This window comes from Pseudorasbora parva, chromosome 15 (assembly GCF_024679245.1).
Source record: "Pseudorasbora parva isolate DD20220531a chromosome 15, ASM2467924v1, whole genome shotgun sequence".
NCBI lineage: Eukaryota > Metazoa > Chordata > Actinopteri > Cypriniformes > Gobionidae > Pseudorasbora > Pseudorasbora parva.
In genome coordinates, this window is record NC_090186.1 from 11,968,791 (window position 1) to 11,992,572 (window position 23,782).

A 23,782-nucleotide genomic window follows, 5' to 3' on the forward strand; every position below is an offset into this window, starting at 1 on the left:
TAAAGTGTGATATTTAAATTACACAAATCAATGAAAGCACGCAGCTCTGAGCTCTGAAAGCACGAGCGCTGCTCATCACACACACACACACACGCGCGCGTTACAGCTTGTTCTGATATTTGTTGCGCCTAGTATTGAGAACATCTAATGGTGCATTTCGAAGATATTATCAAGTAGGATATATAAAGTCTCATTAAAGATTTCACACACATCACAATGACGGTGATCCATGTGCAAAGCTGCAAACTCCATCGCGTTCATGTGTTTGGAGTTGCTCGTATCTCCTCAGCTGACGCGTGAACTGCCGCAAATGAAACTTACATGTTCAGCGTCGCATCCTGAAGCTCAACACACAGTTTTCTTCATTTAAAAACAGCGATATTAAATGATATTACCAGTGCTGATGCTCGCCCGCTCTCTCTCTCTCTCACACATTGCGGTCTTTGGATCTCGACATGAGCTGAAAACGAAAGTTAAAGAACGACACGCATTCATTGCGTTTTAGCGTGATATGAGAGTTCCGCGTCTTTATTAAAATCAACATATTAACGATTTCTCTCATCCACCTGCAATGTTTGGGATGTTTATGCACCTGAACCGCGGATATAACCGCAATCCGCTCATACTCCGAGTCCTTACACAAAAAATGTCTTTCTGCAATATCTGTGTGTAGTTAAATGGACTAAGCGAAGCGTCGAGGCAGATGATTTTGCCTCGAGGATTTTTTTGATTCGATTAACTCGAGTTACTCGATGAATCGTTGCAGCCCTACACTACACAATAAGATTTGCTGCTGCTAAGGTGCGTCTAGATTTCTAAGATTTTCACATGTTTTGCTTCATAAATTACACATATTTTAAACAGATCAAACTGCAATTCATCGACTGGCCACTAGAGACAGGCTCCAAAATGGTGTCAATTTCACCCCCCGCAAATTGTCCATTGTTTAGAGTTTACCCTGGAACATTTAAAAGAAGTCTAGCAGTGGATCTAGTGCTATAATTACAGCTGAAATATGATAAAAGACTGCTGATATTCAGTAATTTACAATGCCTTTGCAATAAACAACACATTGTGTGTATTTTTCTCTTTTGAAACAAGGAGGACCAGCCAACTAATTCATACACGGTACAATGAAGAGACACTCATCACAGCGTAAGGTAGCAATTCAACTTTTTTAGTGAAGATAAACTTGCATGCAAATAAATCACATCACATGACCATAATCCAACACTGAGAGGAAACAACTCTGTATAATTATATTTCTTGTTTCAAAAGGTAGAAATTTCTTTAAATGAAAAAGCAACCCCAATTTTGTGTTAAGGTTTTTTAATGTACATTAAGTACTTATAACTTAAGGGGGGGGGGGGGGGTGCTGTTTCATGCATACTGAGCTTTTAACACTGTTAAAGACTTGGATCCCCATCCTAAACATAGACAAAGTTTAAAAAACTGGACATTTGATGGAGTATTTCTGTGTCAAAAATACTCCTTCCGGTTTCTCACAAGTTTCGGAGAGTTTTTTTCGAGTATGGGTCCGCTTGACGTTAATAGGAAGGTCCTTGTATGGGCCGTACGGACTCTTCTCCCGGTAGGGTGCGCGCACGAGTGACTAGAGCGAGAGAGGAAATGCACACGCATAAACACTCGCTCAGCTGCAGATCCAGTCGTCCATGCAACACTTCTGTCGCACCGCGCTCCACTTTATTCCTATGGGTGACATCAAGCGACTTTAACGCACCCGCATAGCATTCCGGGAAGGCAGCGCTGCATTTGAACTGATTTGAACGCAGAAATGACGGGAAGCTTCACAAAATCATGCTACAGTCGTGTCGCAAAAGTGGATCTCCAAGGTCACTGCTGTCACATGACTTCACAAAATCAACAGTTACCAAAGAAGTGTGTTTTTGTCGGAGCGGTCCCAGCGATAAAGGTTCACAGTCCTGCTTTGGAAACAGGCGGTGAGTAAAACTCCTTAAAATATCTATGTTGTTGGCTATCGTCGCGTAAGTAAAAATCAGTAAACAACACGATTGTGTATAACGTTAGTTAATTTATCAATGGAGCATGCGATCTATGGTGTGTGTTTAAATACATTTGTTTAGCTGACCACTATAGGTGTCAGTTTGTTTATTGTAAAACCACCCAAACATAAACCTAGCCTTCGCACAAAGCGTGCTTCTTCATTCGAATGTGCTAACGGTTACTCCATTGTTGTTCTCTGTATAACGTTACACTAGTCTGACGTGCAAAACCGTTTTGCTTGCTACTGCTAAGGTTTAGTCGCATACAATAGTCCATAAACCGAATCATGTCCTCATAAACTGCGAGTAAACACACACAAATGTTGACAGGCCACTAAATACAGTACATACCACAGAGACGGACGTCCTGCTGTTGTTGCTTCTCCTGTTCAATTTATTTCAGCCTCCGGATCTGATTCTGGATCATATATGTATTAGTGAAATCTGATTGATAGCCATGGTTTATTTAGGGAAACGTTTTCTTCTCCACGCTTGAGGACGTCACCGCTTTGTGCGCACTCGTCATTCTTTAGCTCCGCCCACACGATACGCCTCCAGGTGTTTTTTTTTTTCAGAAAGACTCGGTACAGCCTATATTTCTTTTATAAATATATTCTAAAACTAAAGACTTTTCGGAGATATGAAGGATGCAATACTACTCTATAGGTACTCAAGATTGACTGAAACTGAGTGTTTCACCCCCCCTTCTAGTTTTTATATTTCTTATATAATCACCCATAAAGTTCAAATAGTTGGAACAACTAAAATGGTTCTAAAACAGATCCCTGTGGGACACCTTTTTATTGTTAGCTAGTACAAACTGGACTCTCTCAGGTAAGTAATTATTGAACCAATTTTGAGCCATTTCATTAAAACAAGTCTCTGCAACAAGAGTTTATGATCTATGGAATTAACATACAGAGCTGTACAATGCTGTTTACTATCTAAATGTTTAATAATATAATTTGTGCCCAGTATGGCTGCTGTTATAGTAATGTAACCTGATCTGATGCTGGATTTCATTTAAAATTTTATGTTCAGTTAAAAACTAATTTACTTGATCATTACACCTTTAAACCAAGGGAGAACCACAGCTGATTTCCATGCTTCCGTTCAAAACGGAAAGGCCATGTTTTAAGATCTGCAGAAATTAGGCTGTGTAGACTTGTGTTGCTAAAACAGGAGTAAAAGTGAACCGCTGAGTAGGACATGAAACGGCTTCTGTGTTCTCTTCTATCTTGTGTTCCCTTAAATATAATGTGAAATTAAACCAGCATCGATAAAATGGCTGTTAAATGAATTCATAATATTTCCCTTTCCCTTGATTACGCTCTCATTTAATAAACAGGTAGACTGGTGGAGGTTTTTAAACCACAAACTCTTCATACCAGGAACCAGTGTTCATATCACTTATAAATACGCAGTTGTATCTTCCTTTTAAAGCAGAAAATAATGAGACAGAAAATTCCCTTCTGGATTTGCCTTGAGGATGCTGAATGAATTCCAATTTGTTAATTTTAAATGACAAAAGGACAGAAATTGAAATCTTTCGGCAAAAAAATGCACGGCGCGGTGCGTACTCCGGGAACGTGCTTCGGACAGTTCTCATTGTGCATAGAAAAAAATCGTCAGTAATCTAAGTGTCATTTTTTACCTCAAATGTGACCATCATTTTTATCAGTGTTAAAAATAGTTTCTTTCAACTAAAAAGGATTGCAAAACAGATATGGGTTTTATAATGTAATGGACTTGAAAAGGTTCTTCCTTTCTCTGTCCATCTTCCTTTCTCCTTTCATATTCAACATACGAAGAGAAAGTGTAACGCTTCAGGCAATTCAAAACGCTTACGCTATGTCCGGCGCCTTTGCTGTGGCAGTTTTTTTTACCTTTTTTAATTGAATACTGAAGGCGGCCTGCCGGCAGCAAGTTATTTTACTTTATAGTGTGGTAAACATGGGTATTTTTCTTACAAAAAAACATCGATTTGCTTCAGAAGGCCTTTATTAACCCCCTGGAGCCGTGAGCCAAAACTTGGGCTGTCATTCACTGTCATTATAATGCTTGGAAGAGCCAGGACATGTTTTAATATAACTGATTGTCTGAAAAAAAGAAGGTCATATACACCTAGGATGGCTTGAGGGTGAGTAAATCATGGGGTAATTTTCAGTTTTGGGTGAACTATCCCTTTAAGACTTGTACTTAAAGGTCTATGTTATGTACTTTTTATATATGCATGTATGCATTCTTATGCCTATGTTCTTTTTTTTAACATGCTTATATTTTATTGTTTGTATCTTTATTGTGTTTATATCTTTAAACAGCACTGGTATGCTTTTAGTTTTTAAAGTGCTCTATAAATAAATCATGAATTGACTGAAAGATTTACATATCTTTGTTAACATTAGTTAATAAAACAGCTGTTCATTGTTGAATGATGACTATTTTCTGCAGAGCAGCTTTGTAGATGAGACACTGTTATTAAACTAAACTGAATCAACACTGAACTGACTAGGTCTGAATAACGACACTTGTAAAAACTGAATTAACTTGAGCTGAATAATGACATTATTCTCCTATTTATAACTGTGAAGCTGTTTGAATCAATCTGTGCTAGTGCTAAGTGCTAGAAATAAAGAGGACTTGACCTGTTAGCTCATGTCCAGTAAATAATGTTAATAGATACAACTTACTAAACGTTAAATTAAGACTTGAAACGAGTAATTTTCTGGCAGAATACCTTCTTTATGCCTTGCATTGCACATGTAATGGACATAGGTCAGTAAGAGATGTGCGTGTACACCCCACCCCCCGGCCTCAAGAGGCTCATTAGCGACGGACACTAGCAGCTGTGGTATTTAGCGTCCTTGTTAGCGTGCCCACCTAGGTTCGAATCCCGGGTCGAGTAGGACTGGTTACACACACAAGCCAATGCGTGAAGGAAAAAGCAATTGCATCAGTCATTATTATAACTGAAAACAACTCACCCTCCGTCTACAAAGTTTGCAAGCTATATACCAACAAGTATGTTATTTACGTCTGAAACAGTTTGGTAGTTTAATCACAGAATGTGCAAGATTTGCCTTCAAAAAATATTGTGCAGCGAGCGAGAATCACATGTATTCACAAAATTCCACTAACCCAACAGTATTTGTAGTGGATTTTACCTAAAAACTCATGTAAGCCACCTAGCTAAGCCATAGTCCTAGAATAAGCTAGCAACTGGTTAGCAATGTTAGCAGTACTACACTTAACTGGTATAGCACCATATTTCATTTTTGGGTAATATTTTATTTCGATGGTCCAGTTTGCAGACATTCTACTGACTATATTCTACTGAATTTTACACATGCAACTACGTCAACTTATTCTAACCCTAACCCTACCAGTCTACTAATACTCTACTAACACTCTAATGAGAGTTAGTTGACAACATGTGGGTGCAATGTTACTTATAGTCAACAGAATGGGTTACAGGGACCATCAAAATAAAGTGAAACCAGTTTTAGACAGGAATGAAAATGAGGCTGTGAGGGATAGAAGTACAGTTTGTTCTCAGACAAAATGTCTTTCTGAAAAGAAAAAAAAACTTTTAGCAGACAAAAATCATAAAACAGTTCTTAAAGTTTTAAAAATGTTGGAACTTTATGTGTGTGCCATTGTGAAGACTGTACGTCTATACCTCACAGCCTCGCTTTCATCTGCGTTAAATTCAATATGGTGTCTATCTTGACTAAACTTTGTAGTTAATATCTGCCTATATTTTATTGAATATTTACATTGTTTCAAAATCACAGAAGATTCTGCAGACTGCATGAATGATTTTGTACACAATGTCCGAAAGCTGAAAAAATGCTGCCCTCACAAGTGACATATAGAGGTAGGAAGACACCAAGGCACATCGAGTCATATGGCTGTGACACATGCTGTCTCCGAAGAGCCCTTTATTTGATTGATTTTTGGAGGCAGCATGTGTCCTGCGCTGCCTATAATATTCCACTATACTGTGCGTTCGATTCTATGAGAGTGGGCTAAAAACAATTATGAAAGTTGTGGCTGGTGGGTGGCTTCTGTGTAAATGTGTTTTTGAACCACTTTTTCAACTTTTGATTTAATGTCTAGTAAGAAATTTTATCAATTAAATATTAGGTTAGTAATCACAAAAGCTCTATTTTGTTTGTAGATCATTAAAGCGTTATGCTGCCTTAAACGTCTTGTGAGGCTCATGCACAAGCGCTGCCTGCAAAGTCATCGACGGATAGGGCAAAACAACAAGTCAGCCGCCTAACACATATAGGGCCCTCTCATACACCCGGCACAATCCGATGAAAAAACATGCAAGTGTTTTTCGCTAGTTTCAGCTCGACGCAGTTATTATTTTCACATCCAGCGCCACATTGTTTAAATAGCAAATGCATTCGCGCCCATCTGTTAACCATGGGTGTGCTGGTCTGAAAACAAGGTTTGTTCAGGCGTATTGTTGGCGTGTTGAAAACAACTGTGCAATTGACCAAAAAAAACCTGGTTAAAGTCAATAGCGCACAACAATATTGATGCAACGCTACCATGCACCCGTGGCAACCTTTTTTCCGTTGTTAAACTAGCAAAAGCGGATTTGGACGTGCACCTGTGCCAAGCACTTCCAGACCATTTGCTCAGATCATTAAAAAAGGGCCAGTGGACACTGACAAATGACAAGCCCCGCCCTAAAAACCTCATTGACCAATCACTGCTGTTTTCTGTGTTTGGAAGTCCTGTTTTTTTAATACACACTTAAAAATAAAATAAAATACCAATGGCACAAGTACCCAGAGAGGATAAACATAATATTTATTCCTTAATTTATATTTCCATATATTGTATATTTTATGTATTTCCATATATTAAATATAAATCATGCTAAATAGACATTCAGAAACACCTACCATGCGTTAAGCTATCTGCCCGCATTCTCAAATGAATGTCTACATTCCATGTTAAATTCATGTTAATAATTTAAGACTAATGCATTTAAGCACTTATTCAGGTAGAGGTGGTATAGAAACAAAATAATTAACTACAGTTTCTGCATTTTTAAATTACGTTACGGCATAATGTCAACATGATTTCTCTGAAGAAATAGCAAATAAAAATGCTTGCAATACCACACTTCATTGCAGCACATTGAATAATAAGTATTCATTAATTTGTTTGTTTTCCCACTATATGAGCAAATTTCCTGAAAACCATGCTGTTCACATGAATATCTTATTCACTCTGTTATGTAAAGCTCAGCGAGCAATAGTAAACAAGAAGACAGAGCTTAGTGAAAAGCCAATTATTCAATTCTTGGAAGTGCTATGACAACTTTGTGGCCATAAACAGGCCATTAGAAATAGCTTAATGTTTCTTAGTGTAAGATTAGTGTAAGTTTTATCATTATTATTTATAAACATTTGGATTGTAATTCGATTATTAAACAGCTGTTCCAGCCATTTGCATTATTATAGACTTGATTTAAGGCTTTAAGGCTTATCAACAACGATTTGAAGGAATATTCCTTACCTGTCAGATATCAGCATTATTAAATCAGCTTTAATCAGATTGAAGAACACACTGCCTCAGCTGGTTGGATTACTTCATAAAATTGAACTTGGAAATGGGGAAATTACATCATAAAATGGATTTTTGGTCTATAAAGCAATCTGACAGAAATTTTCAGCAAACTCTCTTTAGATCATAAACATACTGTCAGGGAAAACTCATCAAATTTACACTTTAAGTGGTTAAGCTTCAAATGCGCTCTATCCCTTCTGTAAAGGAACAGCACACACACAACTGAAGACTGAGACCTTGGTTTAAGGACTTACAGCGATAAAATGATAGTTCTTTCATCAATAAAATACGTCATGGTAAAATTCCCATGAAAGGTATCATGTAAATAAATCTGACAGAGTGGTCTTGAATCATCCTGTCAAAGGGTGTTTCACAATAAGGACAGACTGACTGTATATTATCTCTATTAGTACGGCTTATTATCAAATAAATAAAGAAATGGAAATGAAATATTAATATTATTTTATGTTACTTGTAAATATATGAAGCTTCCAATAATGGAGCTTTTTTTTTACATTACTCCACGATTGCATTCCTTGGCAACTTCACTTTTTGGCTTAGTTGCTGTTGTTCCCAATTGCTTTCACTTTATTATTATATAACTAACAGTTGACTGTGGAATATTTAATAGTGAGGAAATTTCATGAATGGACTTATTGCACAGGTGGCTATCTATCACAGCACCACACTTGATTTCACTGAGCTCCGGAGAGCGACCCATTCTTTCACAAATGTTTGTAGAAGGAGTCTGCATGCCTAGGTGCTTGATTTCATAAATCTGTGAACATGGAAGTGATTGGAACACCTGAATTCAGTTATTTGGAGTAGTGTATATGATTTGGAATATAGTGTATAACCTTTTATATTATGTGGTTTAAACTTTTTGCTGAAACATTAACCATGCTGTTGAACTCCATTTTTTTCATACTTTACAAAGAGTTGACATCTTTTCCACACTTGTAAAATCTTCAAAACGCATAATAGTAAGAACGTCAAATTTCTAAAGGACTATGATCTTTCTTACTTTCCTTTGTCTATCAATTAGGGGCTTGTGTAATATATCAAACAGAACTACTGTTAATTATCTTAGATGTGTTCTTGACAATGATTTAAGTAGTGCAACTATGGCTATGAAAATGTTAGGTTAATGCTAGGACACAATTTCTTGCTAGATACTTGCATATACTTGCATCATGTTTGGTGTGATGTCATTCTGACATTTTGAGTACGCATGCATGTCTTGAAAGTCTGATCTGTCTCGTGTATGGTTGGAAAAGTTACAGAAATCACAAAATTAATTGATACGGCCATACGGTTAAGTTTTAGGCTTTAGTTTTACACATGTTAATATATTCCATTTTATCTGTTGCCTATAGAAAGCAGAGTAGCAAATCTTACACTAAAAATGGTACACAAGAAATCAATAAAAGAGTTCCTACATATTTTAATACAAATTTCTCTAAGGTAAGCGAGAAACTTTGTATAATACTAGGCAAGATGTTATGAATATTACATTATACAGTGCTCTCCCTATTTGCACCCTTGGTAAATATGAGCAAAGGCGGCTATGAAAATAAATCTGCATCGCTTATCCTTTTGACCTTTCGTTTAAAAAAAAAAAAAAAAAAATCACAAAATTCTAACCTTTCATTGAAATAAAACAATTTGCTAGAATCCATGAAACCATAAGATGTCCAGGACCTCCCACAAAAACAAAAACCAAAAAATAGGCCCGAGGTATGCATTTAAGGGTTAATCTTTTATCTATTTTCTTACAGCCACTTTCTATTTTGTGAAGCTCAAAAATCTTTTGCTGCACATCAGAACTCTATTCTTTGGTTTTACTCATTGTGATGAATGATTAAGGGGATTTAGACTGTGTTTCTTCAAATTTATACTCCTGTGGAACAGGAAATCAATTTCATGCTCCTAGTCACCCTGGTGTGCTAAAAAAAACATAAATATAAATGAGAATATACTTCAATATTACAGGAGGGAACAGTATTGTTTTAAACGATGTATGGTCATAGGTCTTTTGAATACTCAGGCTCAAGAAAGAATACATTGCCTCTGGATATTAATAGTATTTCAGATATGGTCGGTAGCCTGAAAGTCAAAAATGGATTATGTTGTTTTAGTATTAGTTTGTATTAGTGTATTGTGTGGATGTTTAATTGTGACTGTAGATTTCGCAAATGTGGAAACTTATTGTAGCTTTGTGTTTATAGTATGCAATGGAAGAGAAGTGTGTGCTTTTTAACTTCTAAAATTGTAACTTTGTTGTGTTATCCTTGACAAATGAGTGACAAATATCACTACTTTGTCTAATAAATCAAATCACGCCTTTGTACTTTTTTCCTTCCATCTGTTCTTTTGTATGTAGCAAATGCAGTTCTTTTTCTTCGTTGCAATCAACAGTAAATAAAAAAATACTAGAAAACAATATAGGAGAAGTAATATGATTAAACAGAAACGGTATTCCCATGGACAACAGTAAAAAATATACAGTTCAACTGTCACTCTGTACAAATATTGATGGTTCAATGGTCAGAATCAAGATGCAACGAGAGGGAATAAAAGAGAGTGAGAGGCAAGAGACTGAATAAAAGAGAAGGTCAATGCTCTGTATGTTGAATTGAAAAAGCCAATTAGCATTTGGCACGCAAGTGTTCTGGCACTCAATCCATCTCCATTGTTTCTGTACCGAACGCATTAGTAATTATGATGCTGAAAGTGAACACTTTCATCAGCCACGTGTCTAATTATTTTAATCACGCTGCAACGAACTATGCAAGGAACCGACAAACAAGTAAATAAATAAATAAATCAATTAGACCAAGGAGGATTGTAAGATGTTCTGTAGTGCTCCACAGACAGTTTGTTTCACATAAATAATCAATGAACACTGCAGAGATCCACAGTGCATTTCATAGAATGAATGAAACATTATAGCCACAGCGTTTTCTATAAAAGCAAACTGAGGGCAGCACTCAAAACCATTCTGAACACAGAAAATTCATAGTTGTGTTCAAGCTTTTGTGTGGAGGTATATGTGTTACCTTCAATCCAACCATTCATCAAACAGAAAGGACATTTGCAGCGATATTTGTTAGGAGAATATATGTTAGAGTTGAGGTTAAATTACACACACACACAACCTATATAAAGTATGTAGCATATATGCACACACAAGTGTTTTCTTGGCACTTTAGCATTCAGTACAAAAGCTATGCTATAATAGTTGATTTGGTGCTCAAGATGCATCATGTACGTATGATTATTAGTCTTTGTAAATAACAACATGTCTGTTTGGAGTGTTTTATACAGAGTGTGTAATATCTAGGAAGTCTGAAGCCTAGCTTGAAGAAGTTTGGTATTGTCATTTGAGCTTTGCTCTTCAGTCAGTACTCTGCCTATGAAAAAGATTTACAAGATCCTTTGTGTGCATGTCTTAGTGAGCATGACAGCAGAAATTATGTGTGTGATGTAGGAAACAGGAAAGTACTTTATTGTGGACTATAGGCTAGCCTGCATTTGCATTTATCTGAAATGGGGAATTTGTTTTTATAGTTAACTGAAATATTTTAATTTGAGAAAAAAAAACAACATGGTAATTTTGAAGATATTAAAGCTGTATGTTTCTAAATGAAAAAAAAGAAAATGAAAAAAAAAAGGTGACATATTTAAGGTGACATATTGAACATCAGTAAATTATGCACAATTGCAAGTAACTTACCCTAAACTAAACCCTAACTCTATATAGTAAGTACATGTAGTTTATTATTATTACTCAGTACTTATTTGTCGTAGTACAATGTAACTACATCACCTTAAAATTCGATTTTATCTGTTCGGTTTACCTCCTAATATCCATTGGAGATCATTTTCATCACCATATAAGAATGTTTTGGTTTTTCTATATAAATGCATGTGCAGGTGCATCATGGCTGTAACCAGTTTGTGTAAGGATTTCATTTTCAAAAACAGAATTTGTAGTTATGTAAACCCGGATTAAAAATCAGCAGTAGAAAAACTCTGCTTAAGTGTCTGATTGTATAATTCCCTTTTAGACAGTTGGCTAGATCATTGAATGTCTGCTGTATACGTGAGAGTTTCTGTGAGGGCATATATGCAACCAGAGTTACTTCTCAAGAGTAGGGAGTATTCTTTGCATTGTCTGCATTTAAACTAATCAAAAAGATGCATGTAAACAACAGGTGAGTTATTGCTGGCATGATACAGGATTTGGTAAGACAAAAGCAGTGTTTTTTTATTATTATTCATAATGCATTACTTGTCTGTGCAATTGGAGAAGGTGCCCTCCATTAATGTTGGCACCCCTTGGTATGAGAACGCGAGATACGCGGCTGTAAAAAAAATAATCTGCAACCTTTCATTCATAAACAATTGAAAGTGGGTTGAAACTGGGTTGAATGTTTTTTCTTCAATGCATGTTGGCCAAATTTATTGGCACACCTAAAATATCTCTGAAGAATATTCATAATTCAGTTTTTGCAGAGTGACCAGGAGCAGAACATTGTCCAACGATGACCTTAAATATGAGGAAACACAAAGGCTAAATCCCCTTAATCATTCATCACAATGAGTAAAACCAAAGAATAGAGTTCTGATGTGCAGCAAAAGATTGTTGAGCTTCACAAAATAGAAAGTGGCTGTAAGATAATAGTTAAAACATTAAAAATCCCAATTTCCAACATCAGGGCAATGATTAAGAAGTTCAAATTAACTAAAGATGTTAAAAATCTGCAGAGGGCATGAGTCTATATCATCCTAATGCGTGAGGAGGAGAGTTTGAGTGGAAAAAGACTCTCCAAGGATCACAGATGGAGAATTGCAGAGATTAGTTGAGTCTTGTGGTCAGAAAACCTAAAAAAAAAAGTATCAAACAGCTCCTAAATCACCACATGTTGTTTGGGAGGGTTTCAAGAAAAATCCTTCTTGCTCATCAAAAAACAAACTCCAGCCTATTCAATTGACAGACACGACTGAAACTTCAAAAGTGTCCTGGTTCTATGGTCAGATGAACGCACCATATGTTGGTGCAAACAGGGTTAAAAAGTAACCCATGCCCACCGTTAAAAATACTGCTGGATCTTTAATGATCTTTAGTTTTTTTTGCATGGATTCTAGCAAATATCAACAGATAAAAAATCCAAACTTGACCGCAAACGTATAATCGGCCGTGGTTGGATCTTCAATCAGAAAAATGATCCAAAACAAACATCAAAATCAACACAAAATGAAGCTTCTGCCACGGCCCCAGTACCCTGAACCCTATACAAAATGACTGGGGAGAACTGAAGAGAAGAGCTGTGAATCTGGAGAATCTGGAGAGATTCTGGATGAAGGAATGGGCTCTGATCTTGTCAGGTGTTTTCCAAACACATCAGACATTAGAGAAGACTCTGTGCAGATTTTGTGGAAAAAAGAACATTGCAATAATTGGGTGCCAATAATTGTGGCCCATTTGAACTAGAGAAAAACATTTATTTCGTAATGAGATTTTCCTCCACTTTCAATTGTTTTGAAAGTCAATTTTTTTGAATGAAAGATCAAAAGGATAAACAATGCAGATTCATTTTCATAGCCGCCTTTGCTCATATTTCAAGTGTGCCGATATTAGTGGAGGGCACTGTACGAGTCCTTTATTCTATTTTTATTTATGACATGATTTGCCTTATCACAAATTGAGCTGCAATCAGATTGTGTAAACCGCCCCAATTCCACACGCATGTTCATGCCATTACCTGATTTGCATAATTCCTTAAATGACTTAGGCACTAAAACAAGACAGCCAGTATGTGCAAACAAAAAACACTATCAGCGAGCACAATTGTTCTTAGTGCTCTGACAATCACCAACCTAATCTGTATCACTTACTATCACCTGCATGGGTTTACAAACAGACATACATTATTAGAAAAAAAACATCCAGCATTGTACGCTGTTGTATAACACTCTGTCATGTTAAGATCAGAGAATTCCAGAAACTTTATCTGCATCCTCACAGGCACGCACTGAAAATAATACTTGATTAATACTTATTTTTTAATATAATTTTAAAATAACTTAGGTGGTTTTTATTTTGTTATATCAGATCAAATACAGTGAGTAGATTCCAACACATCCCATGCATGATTTAAATGTGTGATTTTGATTTGCATTTGACATTCATATTTTACAATAAAAAGCCTGTCTGCAACTAACACAGCACTAGTAGAACGATACTTGTTATTGCACTGGCATTACTTAACCATTACTCATTGGACATCGCATCACACATCATAGATTATGGATGGCATCCACAAGTCTAACCATAAAAAACTTCAAAATAACAGAAACTCTTTTAAATGTCAAACATCACTAAACATTAATCATTAATAGGTCTTTCTCTTCAATCAAAAACACATAAAATCACACTTCATTTCAACATTTACTCTACTGATCCAGCCATATGCAAAGCATGCTGGGAACTAACAATCCCCCACCAGTTTCAGCAAAGGCAAGTCTGCAACCTTTGGTCAAAAAGGCTAATGGCTAAAGCTATGCTCCAGGTTTGTTCAGTACGTAGAAAGGAAGTTGTTTTTTTATGGATAATAAATTAAAAAGAGGCTTCAATATGCTGAAAAAACAGCTTTTATGAGGAAATAGCCTGTTCGCTAATCTTCAACATGTTTTACACTAAACATTACTTTCGTTGAGAACTATATGTAGATGTTACCTTGATAAAATGTCATATTTTTAAAGGGTTACTTCAGCGATTAGCATATGGCTTTGTATCAGTAGAAACCCTGGAGAATATTCAAATTATTGTGCTTTCCCCCCTCATATCTCCCTGAGACAAGAGATTTATGCATTTTATTTCTGGAAAAATTCCTCCTATGATGCAAAATGACGATTTTTGCATCATAGGAGGAATGTTTGCCCAGAGGCTAAAGACTACAGCCAGCAGAGGGAGCTATTTCCGCATGTTTTGAATCCGCGCATGGGGGATGGGCGATTACACTCAGCTGGCAGGGAGAGCTCAGCTTGCAGACAGGATCATTTAAACGGAGCTATGGTGAGCAATGTAAGTCTTTTAACTTCTCAAATTCATTTCTATGAAAGTTAAGCTTGCAAAGGCATGAACTGAAAGGCGTGCCAGACTGAACTCGCGTTGTGAATGTATGCCGCGAATGTAGTCGCGATTACCTCAGCTCTCATCACTCCTGCAGTTAGTGCTCAGTGCTGTGACACTCGCGCGGTGACTCACTCATTATATTGAACAGACACGTTCAGTTTTTAATTGTAGTGTCTTCTCTAACTCTGTCACAGTAATGAAGTTGGTGGTGTTGGGAATGGCCTCACAGGGCAGCGAAGCATTCTGGGAATTGTAGTCTTTCATCCCCATGGGACAAAAATACATTTTCTGTCTTTTCTCAGTCTAGAAGACACCAAATTCAAAAATAATTTCACATTTCTACTGCATTGATGACCCGGTTTAAATACAGATTCATCTTCCCAGCGCTGAAGTACCCCTTTAAGTAGGAAATGTTGTGACAGGTAGGACTCATTTACGCCATTAACACCAAGGGCCCTATTTTAACGATCTGAAACGCAAGTGTCAAAGCGCGAAGCGCAAGTAACTTTGTGGGCGGGTCTCGGCGCTGTTGCTATTTTCCCGGCGGGATAAATGGCTCTTGCGCCCGGCGCAAATCTAAAATGGGTTGATCTGAAGTAGCTTCATTATTCATAGGTGTGGTTTGGGCGTAACGTGAATAAACCAATCAGAGCGGCCTCCAACATTCCCTTTAAAAGCAGGTGTGCAAGTTCCATTATGGATTGCTATTATTATGGCGTATTTACCAGGCGCACGTTCTTGTAAGAGCAGCCCTTACGAAACAAAAATATATTGCTGTATATTGGAAAACTTCATGCAATACATTAGGCAATATATTCACATATATGGGAATTAATATTTATATATTTCAATATATTGCAATATTTTGAAAGCGGCAATCATTTGTATATTTTGCAATATATTACATGAATATATAATATATTTTATAATACCATCAATATATTATTCCATATATTTACAATATATTAAAATATATTTCAAGTAATATATTAGTAAATATATTTTCCTTTCGTAAGGGAGTGAAAGACAGAGAAGTTGTGTTGTATGGGGATGGGAGAAACCCACCCGAAATAGCGTCGGTTAAACAGTTTTTTAGTTTTTCAGTCGATTTTTTTTTCCTGGTTCTTGACGGACAAACCAATTTGTCAGATGTCCTTATATACATATATGTCTTGCCACTATTGGGCAAACAGGTCTGATCCTTAATTACTACAATTAGCCTGAATAATTTGTAAGCTAGATTTATGCCTATTTTTTCACATCTTCGTGGCACACCACAATGTGTTTATATTTTTTTTAGTGTAACAATTTATGATTTGCAAAAATAACTGTTGCATCTGTGTAGATTACATGAGCAAAGTGTATGCGCGTTGTGCACGCTATACATTATGGTCAAGCATGCGCCCTTAAAATAGCATAAAGAACAACTCGCAACGCGCCACTGACTTTAGACCAGGTTTTTTCTGGTCAGTGGCGCAACTGTTTAATGGAACAGCAAAATAGCACCAGGGATTGTTTGCGCCAGAACACGCCTCCTTTTTTGCGCTGAACCGACCAGGGAGCGCAAGTTCATTCACTAGTTTAGCGATGTGCTTCTGTGGAGGGAAAAGCGCGCTTTGCACGGGGGCAAAATAGGAATGACACATGCGCCGGTGTACAAAGTCAATTGCGCTGGGTGCAAGATAGGGCCCCAAATGTGTAGTAATATTTACTATAGCTGTTATAGTGATATTTTTGTCTAAAGAAAATAAACAATATCAATGTTTTCTTTCCTTGGCTTTCAGGCATTACCAATTATAATAAGACTTGAATGACTATGCCTGCCATGCACTGTGATGCTAATATAATGCATTTTAATGAATAAAGATACAATACATTTAATTATAAATATTTATTTTGTTGTTTAATTTAAAATATAATAATAATGTGTCCTCTATAGCTTCCAGGTTTTAAACAAATAAATTACACTTGAATTGTGTTGATTTATGACTCCCGTGTTTGCCTAATAATGATAACGCCTTTTTAATAAATGAAGGTAAACAAAATATAAAAGATTTTAATAAATATATGTATTCTTTCTATGGCTTCCAGATTCTAACAATTAAATGAGTCACATTATTGTGAGTACATTATTGTGAGTATATATACATTATTACCACTGACAGGTGAAGTGAATGACACTGATTATCTTTTCATCACGGGATATATTAGGCAGCAAGTGAACATTTTGTCCTCAAAGATGATGTGTTAGAAGCAGGAAAAATGGGCAAGTGTAAGGATTTGAGCGAGTTTGACAAGGGCCAAATTGTGATGGCTAGACAACTGGGTCAGAGCATCTCCAAAACTGCAGCTCCTGTGGGGTGTTCCCAGTCTGCAGTGGTCAGTATCTATCAAAAGTGGTCCAAGGACGGAACAGTGGAGTACCGGCGACAGGGTCATGGGCGAACAAGGCTCATTGATGCACATGGGGAGCGAAGGGTGGCCCGTGTGGTTCGATCAAACAGACGAGCTACTGTAGCTCAAATTGCTCAAGAATTTAATGCTGGTTCTGATATAAAGGTGTCAGAATACACAGCCTAGTGTATCACAGTTTGTTGCCATGTCAACCCCTGTCCACCGCTGAATGTGCCAAAAGTGGGCACATGAGAATAAGAACTGGACCACTAAGCAATGGAAGAAGGTGGCCTGGTCTGATTAATCACATTTTCTTTTACATCACGTGGATGGCTGGGTGCGTTTGCATCACTTACCTAGTGAACACATGGCACAAGGATGCACTATGGGAAGAAGGCAAGCCAGCGGAGGCAGTGTGATGCTTTGGGCAATGTTCTGCTGGGAACGTGTAGATGTTACTTTGACATGTACCACCTACCTAAGCATTATTGCAGCCCATGAACACCATTTCATTTAAACAGTATTCCCTGGTAGCAGTGGCCTCTTTCAGCAGGGTAATGTGCCCTGCCAAAAAAATGGTTTAGGAATGGTTTGAGGAGCACAAGTTTGAGGTGTTGATTCGGCCTCTAAATTCCCCAAATCTTAATCTAATTGAGCATCTGTGGGATGTACTGAACAAACAAGTCCAATCCATGGAGGCCCCACGTCACAACTTACAGGACTTAAAGGATCTGCTGATAAATCTTGGTAGCAGATACCACAGCACACCTTTAGTGGTTTAGTGGAGTCCATGCCTCGATGGCTCAGGGCTATTTTGGCAGCAAAAGGGGACCAACATAATATTAAGTCATAATGTAATGCCTGATCGGTGCCTTTTGTTACCGGCAATGTGTGAAATCCGGCATTGTATAGAATGCCTGAAGTTTGTAGGCAAAGTTTGAAATGCTTTATATTTCACACATTTACTATGCCAAAGGGCCTGCCGGTAGAGCAGAATACTCACGCTACTCACGCTTGGGTCTTTGTTCGGCCGTGGCGTGCCGGTAGTGAAACACGTAAGCTTCCACTTACGCCACAGCGGCTCGCTCACCCCTATTGTTCTCAGACGGTTGCTGTGTCACAATGTCGGAACAGGAAGAAAGTGGAGTGCCATTCAAAATGTCATTCTAGTCTTCCTTTCTGCAACAAGTTTTTTTGTGTTTTCTTTCAGTGCGTAATTGCCTGTGTGGTACATACTTTCGCTCAGTGGTAGATGGAAAACCTGTAATTCTATTATGGTACAGATTAAAAAAAAATTAATTCTCGCTCTTACCAAAGAGGGAGTAAACCACGCCCACTGTGATGTCAGCAGCCACTGGGATGTTTGACTGGAAGGTGGTGTTGTCCAGTCCTCTCATCTGTAACAAACACACACACACACAGATTTCTGGAGTGATTGTGACAATTTTCTTCATCATTGGTGAGCAAAAAATGCCTCTGAAAAATACACCACACATTTTACAAAGTACATTTTGACGTATCTGGGAATGAGTCAGGAATCGGTGCCATATGTGTCACCATAACTTATTATTGAGACAATTGACAGGATATTGAACTTTTTGAAAAAAGTTTATAGTACTATAGTCATAGTATAATTATAGTAGAAAGTATTTAAATGTCAAACCATTTGCATGTCTTTGTCTATTATTATAGTACAAATACAAATCTAACATTTTTTAAATACTACTTTAATTGAAATAATATATAAAGCTTTTACTGTCTAGGTTTCTTTTTCTAAAATGCTTAATTTATTTCTAAAAAAAACAAGTCTTTGCCCCTGGATTTTTGTTCCACAAAACAGCCCAACATTTCTGTAGCTCAGTCTGTTCAGCATGTAGTGCAATCAATAGCAAGGCAAGGTCATGTAGCTACAGCATCTGCCAAATGCAATAATGTAAGAGCAGTTAAAGTTGTTAGACTGTTCACAATTAATCCTGACATCTTCCTTGTCATGTCCACGAGAGAACTATTGAATGAGAGAGAACTATTGTATGAAGAGTTGAAAATGAACAAATCAAAGCTTTGAGTCAGTTGATCTGGCTCTCATAACCAGTCTGGGTAAAATAAAAGGATGTCAGATTGTTCATTTTAGTCAGAGTGTTTCTTTTAACCATCTTGCAGCTACAAATGAGAGTGTGCGAACAGAGTGTCAGAATCGAATGACAGTACCACTTCTTGTACAATAATTTCAAAAAATGTGGGCATGCTTGCTCAATCCTTCCTAATCTCCTTTTCAGTAAATCTGAAGCATTATTAATTGTTTATCTGAATCTGTATTAGAAACGTGCGTGTGTGTTCTACACCCTTTGATCAGCATGCTTTGCTGAGAGTCATAGTTGTGCATAATTCTAAAATGGGAGGTCTAAGGTCGGGGACACACTGCAAGCGTGCAGTGAGCATCTCGGCTGCGTGGCGTGTCCGTTTTTATTTTGGCTCCCATGTTAACCGGTTAGAGCTTGCATACTGCCTGCGTCACACGCGCGGTCAACGCCTGCATGCTTCAAATAGAAGAGACGCCTATTTTTCACGCGACACGCGAGTGTGTTGGAAGCGTTTCTAGGCAAAATAGCATAGGGAAATATGTTTATATGCCATTTTGACACAAATACATATTAATAAATGACATTTTTATGTTTGAAAGTCTTTAGGTTAACATAAATGCAGATATAGGCCTAATTGTAATAAAAAACAACATAATTATCGATTTTGAAATATTAAACCTGTCAATACAGAACGAAATATTGTGTAGCCTATTTTGCCGTCAATACCATAGATATGTATGGTCAATAGACTACTGCCGACGTTGTCTTTGCTGTATCAATGGGCAATATATTTAAATTTAATTATTCGTGTCATTTCAAAATGGCATATAAACATCTTTTCCTATTCTATTTTGCCTAGAAACGCTTCGAACACGCTCGTGTGTTGCGTGAAAAATAGGCTCTCTTCTATTTGAATAGAATAACGAGTCTCTTCTATTTGAAGCATGCACGCGTTTTCCGCGCGCAGGCGGTATGCAAGCTCTAAATGGTTAACATGGGAGCCGAAATAAAAACGGACACGCCACTCAGCCGAGACGCTCACGACACGCTTGCAGTGTGTCCCCGGCCTAATGCTATTTCATGCATTTTGACTTATTTACACTGTTAAAGAGTTGGATTCTCATGCTAAACATGAACACAATTTCCAAAAACGAGTTGGACATAAGTATTTCTGTGCCAAATACACTCCTTCAGGATTCAAAAGTTTCGAAAATGATTTTTTTTTTTTTGTTTTTTTTTTTTTTGTATAGCCGTGTATGACATCATAAAGGGTGGAATTCCTTGGATGGGCACTTCTCTCGGATAAGCACATGCACACATTAACCAGAACGAGAGCAAGAGTGTGCCCCATTAATGAGGTTTGTTCGGGTTATGGTAGCCATCGGCAGAGCTGTCATTTTGTTTTTAGACCACAAAATTAACAATTTAACTACAGAAGATTGTTTTTGTTTGTGAGGGATAGATAACCTTGTTCAGCTTGCCAAATAACCCAGTGTTAAGGAAACAGTGGATGTAGTTTGTTTTCCGGAGCAGCAGTGGAGTTCTGCAAGTGTTTGTTTGTTCCAGGTCACGACTAGAAACCGCAGACGGTGAGTGAAACGGCATCAAATGTCTGTATTTTGTAGGCAGTCGGTGTGTAAGTGCATATAATGTATGCAACACTAACGTATGTGAATTGAAAGTTATCCAAGTATAATGCCATGATGTATTGTGTGTGTGTGTGTGTGTGCGTGCGTGCGTGCATGTGTTTGTGACTCTTTAGCTTTGAGCCACTGCACGCTTCCACAAATCCTGCTGTTTTCAGAAAGAATCGGTACAGAGTATCTGTCTTTTATAAATATGATCAAACTAAAGACTCTTCAGAGAGATATGAAGGATGCAATACTACTCTATATGTAATCAAGATTAACATGAGACTGGCAGGAACTCTGTATTATGTACCCTTTAAAAACTGTTTGTATAGCCTTAGCCTTTAACTTTCATTAGGCTAATTGCCAGGCTCTTTAAATCATATCTGTATAAATATTCCATTTCACTGCCTCTTTTTTTTCTCCCTTCTTCCTTACCTACTTCCCTCAAACGCACACATGCAGCATACTGATCAGTCGTAGCTGAAGGCTGAGTCTGCAAACTGAAATCTCTCTGTAGAGTGATAATCCCAGACCTACACTTCGTTCTGCTACACAAATTCATTCTGTTAGTAAAAGAGCTTTAATGTTTGACTGTATATATGCAAACTGACAGCTTTCCCTTAAGACAAATCATCAAAGAACAGGATGGAAAAAAGGTAGCCTACTCTTTTACTGACCTAATATTTCCCAGCCACTGTCTTCCTCATTTGTACTGAGATATTGCAAATACACTAAATCTCATACACAATTTTGCTTTGCGAATAATATTCTGTAATATGTACACCAAACAATTCCTTATGACTACCCAGCTAATGTTATGCTAAGATGTAATGTGAACGTTAAGGTAACATTCCATTTGATCATTTTGCACTACTTCAGTGTGTAATAACAGACGAATGTGCAACTAAAACATTTCAAACAACAAAAAAAGATCCCTGAATGATGTATGTAAGGGTTTTGTGCTAACATTTTGAGAACATTGTTAAAGGCCAGTTGCATGAGCCCAGCCACTATGTTAAAACAGTGTCTTAAGAACTCCTAGATCACTACTGAACTACTCAGTAGTTAACGGGTTACTTCAGTGATTTAGCATTAAGCTTTGTATTAAAACTGGGTCATTAATATAGTAGAAATGTGGAATTATGTTTTGAACGTGGTGCCTTCTAGACTGAGGTAAGCGCAGGCTTGACAAACATTCACAGCGTGTGTTCAGTCTGGCGCGTTTTCAGTTCATGTCTTTGAAAGATTAACTTTCACAGGTATTCATTTGAAAAGTTGAAACATTCACTTTGCTCCGCCGCACCGTTTACATTAATCCCCGCAGTTGCCCGAGCCAAGTAGCCTGACAAGCCAGACCCACATCAAGATGTTTGGTCTGGAAACTCACCATTGACAGCTCAATCCGAGGGGCGGGATAAACGGTTGTCTTTCAAACTCCCTCTGCACACGATAGGATAGCGCTACCACCAACCAGAGCAACGAAGGTGAAACAGAGCTTGTTGATAGATTAAACATTCGCCGTATCCGGTCGGCTAAACTCCGAACACATCTTCCCTTTTTAAGAATGACTTCAGTGCCGTTCTATGTTCTTTTCTCAGAGAAAAGCTTAACTCCAAGTCTTCCAGAATCGCAGTCAAAGCTGATTCGAAAGACCGCCGCCGTTCGCCAGTTTCTGTGTTTACTAGAAGCACGCAAACGCAACTCGGCCATCGTCATTATGGCCCCGCCCGCCGACTCTATACACGATATGATTGGCCCGTCCAGAGTGAGGGGAATACAGCTCAGAAGGGTATTGAGAGTTCCTAGACGGCACTTGTGGGCAGATTAAATTTGCTGCCGCTAGGGGGCGTCTAGATTTCTAGGCTACGAGCCAAGTGCTGTGAGTGTGAATTTAAACTATAAATAAGAAACTGTACTCTCAGTCTACTTTTTATCTACTTCTCACAATTATTCTTAAATTTACACTTAAGTATAGCACATTTATACTACACTAAAAAAGTGTAAGTATATTTGGCCTAATACATCATTTTTTGACCGAGATATATTTAAAAGTATAATGAAGCATTGTAAGTATACTTGGCTTGTGGTTGTGTTTACTCTTTTAATTGAGTAGCCTATTAAATACATTTTTAACATTGTTTAAAAAAAAATATTGTGTTGGTGAGTCCAGTGGTAGTGTACATAGGAATTTACTTCAGAATCAGATCTGCTTTACTCTTTTCCCGCCACTGACTGAATTTTCTGGCTATCCATGTTTTCACTCTTATACGGTAGGAGGCGCTTACACATCTTCTAGTAGAGAATCTCCAGTTCAAAACACAGATGAAGAAGAAGCAGAAACAAGGGATGCCATTGCTTACACAAATGTAAAATAACGCGTTCATGAAAAAATAAACAGCATGTAAATCAAAACTGCCAAACGTTACCTAATAAAATGTTGAACCCGTGAAGAGGAAACGACTGTTGAACGACTGTTGATGGACTCGATCTACTCCATCTGTGTTTAGATCATTGTTCTGAATCTCCTCTGGACGTAGTCTTTGAGAAAAATATGATTTTCTTAGGTTTTTGTTTAAAATTGTACTTGTATGATACTTACCCACATTCAAGTGTTGATAAAAAAGGATGCATGATGCTACAATAAAGTTTTTTGTTGTTGTTGTTAAATGGAAAGAGTTAAATTACAGTTAAGTGTATATTTCAAGCATACTTAGTTGAAAAAGTAGTAAGTATGATTCTATGTTCACTTAAAGAAAACTTAGAAATATACTTACAGAATACAACTATGAAACTAGTATTTTACTGAGAGTACTTCAAAGTGTACATTGATATTAGTATACTTACTACATAAAGTATACTTAAAAATGTACTTGAACTTACTTGAATATACTTCATAAAACAAACTTGAAGTATACTTAT

The 23,782-nt window shown here is 37.3% G+C and overlaps 1 protein-coding gene across 1 annotated transcript in view; it reads right to left on the minus strand.

Annotated features, from left to right (window-relative positions):
* opn7a (opsin 7, group member a) overlaps positions 1–23,782 on the minus strand; it is a 48,222-nt gene that overhangs the window by 15,468 nt on the left and 8,972 nt on the right. The window contains exon 2 of the mRNA XM_067417132.1: positions 18,464–18,548. Within this exon, the coding sequence (XP_067273233.1) occupies positions 18,464–18,548 (85 nt within the window). The remainder of the gene's footprint in view (positions 1–18,463; positions 18,549–23,782) is intronic.